Raw genomic sequence first — 10160 nt, 5'->3', positions numbered from 1 at the left:
GTAAAGTTTAAAAATAAAATAAAATTAAAAAAAAAAAAAGACAGGGCAAGTCAGAAAAATAAATAATTGGGAAACTCACTACAGTGTTACTCTCAGGTTCTTAATAATTTCAGTTTTGTAGGTGTGACCACCTTTCAATGAAGTTCTTTTTGTACTTAAAAAATCAAATCATTTTGGGTAGAGTCCAAAATTTTAAACGAATTCCACTTCATAATACATTATGTTTTATCTGTGAGTAGTATAAATTCCTATCTCTTTCTAAGAAACCTTCATAATTCTCAAAAACAAAATCCTTCCAAAATGGAAAACTATTTAGGACAATAAGCTGGCTGTGCAAGTGATGTAGTATCTCTTTCTGGAAGACAAAAAGAACAGGAAAGACTTTCACTGTAAGATTTTAATATTATGCTAATAATCAAACAGAACTCTTTTCTGAAGGACAGAATGCACAAAAGACATACGGAAAGAATGGTTGGCATGTGTGGGTGGGATGAGAGGATGCTATCTCAGTCCAATGATTATCTGGAAAAGATACTTCAGACTGAGTCATGAAGACCTGCATCATCATATCATCCCAAATGAAGACAGAAGCTATTAGAGAGTTCAATTTTATGCTCAGAAGTGAAAGAAAGACAGGGAGAAAAACAACTGTAATAGTTGCCTAATGGCATGTGACAAAAGTATGAGGAAATGTGAAAGTTCTACTAAGCAAATCCCCACTAAAATATGAAAGTGACGGGGAACACGTGTATAGCCGTGGCGGATTCATGTTGATGTATAGCAAAACCAATACAATATTGTAAAGTAATTAACCTCCAATTAAAATAAATATATTTTTTAAAAATAAATAAATAAATAAAATATGAAAGTGAAAAATAAAGTGAAAGTGAAGTCGCTCAGTTGTGTCCGACTCTTTGCGACCCTACGGACTGTAGCCTACCAGGCTCCTCAGTCCATAGAATCTTCCAGGCAAGAGTACTGGAGTGGGTTCCCATTTCCTTCTCCAGGGGATCTTTCCGACCCAGGGATCAAACCTGGGTCTCCTGCCTTATAGGCAGATGCTTTACCGTCTGAGCCACCAGGGAATACGAATGAAAGTAAAACACATGTAAGGAAGCTTCCAGATCATCGTGAGTCAGCCTCCTTGCTGGATTCTAAGTCCTCATTTATAGCTTGGAAAAATTGGACTCTGTAAGTGTAATTCATGTTTGTTATATTGTAAAGCTATTCATCTTATTTTCTACAAATTTTTCTGCAGCTTCTCTGTCACATATTAATATTGAATTGCATAAAACACAAACTAAAGAAGTTAGTTTTTAGTCTCAGCTCAATTTGCTTTATTGATGCCCCTTTACACCACTCCAAGCTGCCAACCCACAATCTATCTGAGAGCACATATCTTTGTTTTTCCCCAGACCATCTCTTACTTATTGGACATTCCACTGAAATTAAATATTTTAACTACTGAATCCACACATTCAACAAACATTACTCAATCATTCCCTTCCCCTAGATATCAATAAATACTCATAAAAACTGTGTGTACAGAAAACTTTTCAGTAAAAAATGCAGAACTTTTAGATGAGCTTTGACAGATCCTACTATTTTAGTGATTGTGTCTGAGGAGTGTGGCTATTACTAATTCAACCAGTTGTATGCAATGAAAATTGACTCTAGTAAACTTAAGAAAAGCATTTTTAGGAGCTTGGAAAATCAGTAGGAAGACTGGAGAAAAAAGCTGAAACTAAGAACTTCAGACCCAAGATGCAAGAAATAAAAAAGAGGAGGTTCTTCTCAGAAAGTCACCAGTAGAGTACACAGTCTCCAAAAAAACATGTCTGGGCTCTTTGTCCCTCACCTAAAAAGTCAAATTCCAAGGAAGTCATTTGTTAGGGTAGGTGATTAACAGGTCCACTAAACACAATGGGGAGGCCAAAGAAATGTCAGAAGTTTGGAAAAGTTCACTATCCTTGTTTAAGTTCCTAGTGCTCAAGCTGAAATACTAGTAGCTGGTACATGAGCTAAAATAATAGAAGATTGATTCTATTTCAAAACAGCTCTCTTAGAATGATTTGTACAGCATTTGATAGGCCTCATCTAGCCATCAGGGGTTTCCCTGGTGGCTCAGACAGTAAAGAATCTGTCTGCAATGCAGGAGACTCGGGTTCGATCCCTGAGTTGGGAAGATCCCCTGGAGAAGGGCAAGGCAACCCACTCCAGTATTCTTACTTGAAGAACCCAATGGACTGGCAGTCTACCATCCACAGAGTGACAAAGATTCAGACACAACTAAAGCAACTAAGCATGCACGCATCTAGCAATCAGCTCCTGTCACTAAACCAGACACACAAACCTCAGAAAACAGTGAGCCTTAACAAAGAAATGAACAATTATATCTCAATTTTTTTAATTCAAAAAAACACAAAAGCCTTATATTCCAATAGTCATCCTCACTCTAACAAAAGTAATAGCACATCTATACGATAATAGTATAGGTAGAGATGTATTGTACAGTGTCAAGTTTCATCACTGTGACTTAGGTATTTTGTATACTTTATCTCATTTCATTCTCACAAAACCCAGGGCGGAGGTATTATTAATGTTGCCACCCTCAGAGAGATTACATAATTTGGCTAAAGCCTCACAGCTACCAGGCAGCCTATACCCAGAGGCTGTGCCTTCAACCCTGTACTAGGCTGCTTGGACTCAGCTCCATGGATGAAATCTCACAGGACACAGGAGGACAGGTTGTGGGAAGAACCATGAACATGAGTTAAAATCTCAGCTCTGCCATCTACCAGCTGAAGGGAAGAAACTGAAACCTCCCTGAGCCTCAATTTCCTCATCTGTGAGATGGAGAGGGTCATATGTGGGTCAGCATGAGTTGCTGAATGTCACACAGTTGTTGCAAAGTGGAAAGGAGGAAACACATATAAACTATTTAGTCATGAATGCTTAATCACATATGAATTGTTGAATAACCAATGGCTGCTATTAGTCATATGGCTGTCTCCCCTGGTGCACTAATCTTAGAGACCCAGGTACTACTTTTTGATACCTGTGTCCATAGCTCTTTTCTCGGTGACCAGTGCATTAACAAGCCCACATAAATATATGATGAACAGAAAGCATGTTTCAGGGCTGTTACTGCCACATTGTACTCAAGTATTATAAAATAAGTTCCTCTTTATAGTAACACTACAGTTCCTGCCTCTTAAGCAAGTGATGCCTATTTCCCTCCACCTCACCTCCTGCCCCCTGACTGTCAACTTATGAGGTTAGGGTCTATATAGCTTTTGTTCTTCTGTGATTTGTTGGTTATTCAGCAGCGTGTTGTTCACCCTCCATATGTTGGAATTTTTAATATTTTTTCTCCTGTAATTGAGATCTAATCTTACTGTATTGTGGTCAGAAAAGATGCTTGGAATGATTTCAATTTTCTTGAATTTACCAAGGCTAGATTTATGGCCCAGGATGTGATCTATACTGGAGAAGGTTCCATGTGCACTTGAGAAAAAGGTGAAATTCACTGTTTCGGGGTGAAATGTCCTATAGATATCAATTAGGTCTAACTGGTCTATTGTATCATTTAAAGTTTGTGTTTCTTTGTTAATTTTCTGTTTAGTTGATCTATCCATAGGTGTGAATGGGGTATTAAAGTCTCCCACTATTACTGTGTTTTTGTTAATTTCCCCTTTCACACATGTTAGCATTTGTCTTACATATAGCGGTGCTCCTATGTTGGATGCATATATATTTATAATTGTTATATCTTCTTCTTGGATTGATCCTTTGATCATTATGTAGTGTCCTTCTTTGTCTCTTTTTACAGCCTTTGTTTTAAAGTCTATTTTATCTGATATGAGTATTGCTACTCCTGTTTTCTTTTGATCTGTATTTGCATGGAATATCTTTTTCCAGCCCTTCATTTTCAGTCTATATGTGTCCCCTGTTTTAAGGTGGGTCTCTTGTAGACAACATATATAGGGGTCAAAAATTAAAAGCTTCTGCACAACAAAAGAAACTATAAGCAAGGTGAAAAGACAGCCTTCAGAATGGGAGAAAATAATAGCAAATGAAGCAACTGACAAACAACTAATCTCAAAAATATACAAGCAACTCCTACAGCTCTATTCCAGAAAAATAAATGACCCAATCAAAAAATGGGCCAAAGAACTAAATAGACATTTCTCCAAAGAAGACATACAGATGGCTAATAAACACATGAAAAGATGCTCAATATCACTCATCATCAGAGAAATGCAAATCAGAACCACAATGAGGTACCATTTCATGCCAGTCATAATGGCTGTGATCCAAAAGTCTACAAGCAATAAATGCTGGAGAGGATGTGGAGAAAAGGGAACCCTCTTACACTGTTGGTGGGAATGGAAACTAGTACAGCCACTATGGAGAACAGTGTGGAGATTCCTTAAAAAACTGGACACAGAACTGCCATACGACCCAGCAATCCCACTGCTGGGCATACACACCAAGGAAACCAGAATTGAAAGAGACACGTGTACCCCAATGTTCATCGCAGCACTGTTTATAATAGCCAGGACATGGAAGCAACCTAGATGTCCATCAGCAGATGAATGGATAAGAAAGCTGTGGTACATACGATCGAGTATTACTCAGCCATTAAAAAGAATACATTTGAATCAGTTCTAATGAGGTGGATGAAACTGGAGCCTATTATACAGATTGAAGTAAGCCAGAAAAAAAAATACCAATACAGTATACTAATGCATATACGTGGAATTTAGAAAGATGGTAACGACAACCCTGTATGCGAGACAGCAAAAGAGACACAGATGTATAGAACAGTCTTTTGGACTCTGTGGGACAGGGAGTGGGGGGATGATTTGGGAGAATGGCATTAAAACATGTATAATATCATATAAGAAGCAAATCGCCAGTCCAGGTTTGATGCAGGATACCGGAAGCTTGGGGCTGGTGCACTGGGATGACCCAGAGGGATGGTATGGGGAGGGAGGTAGGAGGGGGTTTCAGGATGGGGAACCCATGTACACCCATGGTGGATACATGTTGATGTATGGCAAAACCAATACAATATTGTAAAGTAAAAAAAAAAATAATAATAATTTTAAAAAAGTGTTTTTAAAACCATGGTCTCTAGAACACACAATATTGTCATGCATAATTAAATGTAAAATAAATGCCATAAATTTTGTTAATAAAATATTTGTATGTTGAAGAAAAATTAAAAAAAAAAAGATTTTGTTCTTTATAGGTCCCCAATGCACAGCAGAGAGCTCAATACATAATACGAGCTTACCAAATATTTGTGGGCTTAATTTTTAATAAGCATTTGTGATATGTATTATGATTCATTTAGCACATTCACATAAATACGTGTAGTATCTCTCTGTAGACCAGGCTCTGGTCTGGAACTACATTGCATGAGTTCAGACTCCAGCACCACCATTCACTAGCTGAGTGATCTTGGGTAATAGACATAAGTTTTCAATGCCTTGGTTTTCTCACTTGTAAAATGAGAATAATAACAGTATTGGGTTAATGAAAGTATTACAATGTTAATTCATATAAACCTTATAAAACAGTGCCTGGCTCACGAGTGTTCTTTAAATGTCAGTAATTATTAATTTTGCTTGTAGCTGTTTTTCTCCATCACAATGTTAAGAATAAATCATTCCAACTGCGTAAATCATTTTTCCATTCATGTAACAAAATATGAAAAGTGATGTCTTTACATCAAAGTCCTAAAATTAATTTTCAGCAGAGCAAATCGTAATCTCAAAAAGCTGACTTCCAAAATTTCTGCAAAAATAAACCTATTTATAGAGACTGTCCCTATAATAAAATAATCCTAAATGGCTCCAAATCATCTGTAGTTTAAGGCTTTCCCAAATAACTTGTGTTGGATCCTTCTCCAGTAACATTTTGTTATTCCTTCCACAAACAAGAATAGCCATACTGACTTGAGTAGACGTATGAGTAAGCCACACACACACACACACACACTCACCCCAGGTAATGGAATTAGGTCTTGCTGTCTTCTGCCTCCACCACAAAACTCATTGCCTTATTATGGACAGAAGTGCGTCAATCCGTGTATGCATCTCCCCATCTCTTAGAGTATGAATTAATTAGAGCAAGCTTTAATAAAAACTTTAAGTCACTGTTTTCAACCACTGATGAGAAGCCCAATTAGAGAAATGAAGAGAAAAATAAAGACAAATGGGCACCTGAGTACTTGACTCACCTTCAATACTGTAATGTTCCAAGCAAAGCTCTCAGTTGCTTTGTTGAGTTTTCTCCCTTTCAAGCCTTCTTTTGCCCCCAGATTATGAAGCTCCTCATGGAACTCCATGCCTTTGAAAAGAGAACATAAGAGAATTCTCTGTATAAATTTCAGAAATTAAGGCATTTTATAGTGAAAATATTATCAGTAAAAATATAATTTCTCATTTCTGTCCTCTCATAATTTATAAATCCCCAAATTGAATTCTCTTCTCATTCTGTTCATCACCACCCAATGGCTATCCTTAAGGGAAAACTAAAAATAATCAATGCATTAGATTAAATTTTAAACAGCAAGAATACATAGACAAAGACATGAGAAGTTAAGAAGCAAATTTTTCCAACAGGTTGCATCCATCTTGCCTGTCTTCTGCTTGGTTTTTATATAAAATGGTGTAATGTGTGAATGGCTACCATATGTGAAGGATGCACATATCTTACTTTTTCTTATGAACCATCCATATGGCTTGACAGTAGGCCTGGAGCCTACAAACATAACAATGGTAATTACTAAATGTTGAGTAAAACTAAAAAGGTTTAAAAAAAATAGCATTCCTGGAAACACCCAAATGTTTCAGATTTGGGAATGGCCCTTGTTATTTACAGCTAAACCATTCTCCTGAGCTTGAATACTATGAAAAACATCACCATCATCTGTTTCTCTAGCCTTTGTCTTAACACCTCAAAATTGGGAATCACACTTTTTTCTGGTAAGCTCATTCCATCTTTGGAAAGCTATGATTGATATCAAGCCAGTCTTTCTCCCTGGAACTTCTACCCCTTAGTTCTAGCTAGACTCAGCAACAAGGTCTAATCTCTGTTCCACAGTGCAGCCCTTTAAATATTTGAAGATATTGGATTAAAGTCTACCAGAACTTTCCCTTCTCCAGATTAAACATTCTAACATGTTTCAGCTTATTATAATGTCTCTCTTTAAGGATGACATCCAGGAACACTGTACTTAAAATAGGATTGAAGTAGCCCACATGAGGTAGGGTTTTACCACCACTTCCTTGTTCTACCGACTAGGTTTGTATTAATGCAGCTAAACCACATTAACTTGCCTGGTGTTAACATCATAAGCACAATACATAGTAAAAGCATGGCTGCAGAGGCTAGATCTATCCCCTGGCCCTACCACTGACAAGCTCTGTGAGCATGAATGAATCCCTGAAACTCTCTGCCATTCAGTCTCAGCGGTGCAATGGCACTAACAAAGAGTATTGACCTCATGGAATTGGGTGAAGATTAAATAAGTCTACAAATACAAAGCTCTCAAAGTAATGCCTGGTACATAGGAACACAATGTAAGTATTTGGTATTGTTATTATCTTCATGCTTCCTTTCAACAGAAACATTTAAGCTTCCAGATCAGTAGTGAAGAGCACCATTTTCAAATTTTGGTCTAGGTTCAAAGGTCACCTCTGCCATATGTTGATATGGTATTTGGGATAATTCATTCAATCTCTCAGAATCTAAAATGCCTTATCTGTAGATTGGACATAATGATGATTACCTTGCAGAATTGTTATGAGGACTAAATAACAGCATGCTGCTGCTGCTGCTGCTAAGTCGCTTCAGTCGTGTCCGATTCTGTGTGACCCCATGGACGGCAGCCCACCACGCTCCCCAGTCCCTGTGATTCTCCAGGCAAGAACACTGGAGTGGGTTGCCGTTTCCTTCTCCAATGTATGAAAGTGAAAGGTGAAAGTGAAGTCTCTCAGTCGTGTCTGACTCTTAGCGACCCCATGGACTGCAGCCCACCAGGCTCCTCCACCCATGGGATTTTCCAAGCAAGAGTATTGGAGTACTGGAGTGTTGCCTTCTCCAAAATAACATAGCATATGATGTATATGCATATGATATATATGTTTAGTATATATTTACTAAATATATATATCATATGCATATACATCAAGCAATTGTCAGTGTCACCTTGCTTATTATAATCACTAGTGTGTGTATAGATTAGGGAGAACATGGATCCAAGAGAGAGGAAAAGTACAGGGGCATGGATGAAGGTGAAAATAAACAAACAATGAGATGTAAGAGACATGGGACCCATCACACCCTTGAAGAAAGAACAGACCTAAAAGAGGACTAGTAAATGGGGCAAAAGCCTAGAAGGTTAACAGGATTATGGTTCAAATTGTAAAACTAAAGTGGTTCTTAAGAGGCAATGTAAAACCACAGTTTCCATATCAGTAGTAAACAGATGTGATAGGTTCCCAAATCACAACAGTAAGTTCAGAAACCCTCACCTCTCTAGATATCTTCAGATACCATCTCTACATACACACAGACAACCCACTTACTATCATCTGGATCTCTTCTGTACTAAACAAAGGCTTCAGTGCAACTCAAAGTATCATTAAACTATCACATAAAATCTTTTAATTTTAAGAGTAAAAAGTAAAGTCTGCAAGAATCATCATTATGCTTTCCAAGCAAAATAGGGGCAAGCGGGAAGATTACCTGCTTTTTGACACTGCACAATCTTTTCCTGGACCGTGTCTGCCATTTCTATGAGAAATCGGCTCTCTTGGATCATCTGTCACAAAACAAACATTAGAAGGTGGTTGTCAGGAATCCTTAAACTGGCACACTGTAAAGAGATATTCAAAAAGACCCACATGATACTGCCGGTAACGGGGCACCATGGAGTAACCATAGGAAATGAGAGAGGGAAGGATGATCTCTGTTCCAACCCCCATCCACTCTCACGTCATCTACAGCCACTTACCTTATGGCTGCTCCAGTTATGTAACATGCCTGCACACCATGAGTGCCAAATCAACAACTGTTGAATACATGCTTACACACTTTAAGTCCCAGGTCACATTCATGAACGCCTCCTCTTTTAATTCCCTCACCCCAAGTTACTGCAACATCAAGACTAACGGTACTGGAACAATAGTAATGAGAATTAGAACAAGTAATCACCCATTGATGAGCTTAAAAAACTACTGAATGTATCGGTGAAGTTGGAAACTTGGATCTGAGTGGCACAAAGATGGCAGAGGTCTGATCCTTCCTCGAGAAGGGCTACGGCTCCATTGGCAAGAATGCGCTGTGAGTCATAATAACCACTGATTCCACACAGCTTGTAGGCAACAACATTGAAATGGCATCCCTGCCCTTCACATTTCGGCAGAAAGGAAAAAGACCAAGAGGTGATTAATATACTGAGTGAAGTAGGGGAAATAGGACAGCTGTTGGAGAGAAAGAGAAAAGAAAAATATGTATGTGAAGAAGGGGAAGACAGAAATAGGTACAGAAGTTGTGATCAGAAACACAAGGAATTGGGACTCTTCTAAAGAAATAGCCAAAGAAAGGCACCAATAAGCAAATAAACACTTCCTGAATGTCCAGCCACTCTTCTATTCCTAATCAGTTCAGTTGAATTCAGTTCAGTCACTCAGTCCTGTCTGACTCTTTGAGACCCTGTGGATGGCAGCATCCCAGGCTTCCCTGTTCATCACCAACTCCTGAAGCTTGCTCAAATTCATGTCCATCAAGTGGATGATACCATCCATCTCATCCTCTGTTGTCCCCTTCTCCTCCCGCCTTCAATCTTTCCCAGCATCCGGGTCTTTTCCAATGAGTCAGTTCTTCACATCAGGTGGCCAAGTATTGGAGTTTCAGCTTCAGCATCAGTCCTTCCAATGAATATCCAGGATTGATCTCCTTTAGGATTGACTGGTTTGATCTCCTTGCAGTCCAAGGGACTCTCAAAAGTCTTCTCCAACACCATAGTTCAAAAGCATCAATTCTTCGGTGTTCAGCTTTCTTTATAGTCTAACTCTCACATCCATACATGACCACTAGAAAAACCACAGCTTTGACTAGACTGACCTTTGTCAGCAAAGTAA

The 10160-nt window shown here is 38.4% G+C and overlaps 1 protein-coding gene across 3 annotated transcripts in view; it reads right to left on the bottom strand.

The window, feature by feature from the left end:
- PLCL1 (phospholipase C-like 1) overlaps positions 1-10160 on the bottom strand; it is a 369884-nt gene that overhangs the window by 42798 nt on the left and 316926 nt on the right. For all 3 annotated transcript variants that reach the window (XM_010860923.1, XM_010860921.1, XM_010860924.1), the window contains exons 4-5: positions 8764-8839; positions 6251-6360 (exon numbers count right to left, since the gene is read on the bottom strand). In XM_010860923.1, the coding sequence (XP_010859225.1) occupies positions 6251-6360; positions 8764-8839 (186 nt within the window). The remainder of the gene's footprint in view (positions 1-6250; positions 6361-8763; positions 8840-10160) is intronic.

The sequence above is a fragment of the Bison bison genome, unplaced genomic scaffold, assembly GCF_000754665.1.
Source record: "Bison bison bison isolate TAMUID 2011002044 unplaced genomic scaffold, Bison_UMD1.0 scf7180017864471, whole genome shotgun sequence".
Classification (NCBI taxonomy): Eukaryota; Metazoa; Chordata; class Mammalia; order Artiodactyla; family Bovidae; genus Bison; species Bison bison.
This window is presented reverse-complemented; position numbering and strand designations above follow the sequence as displayed.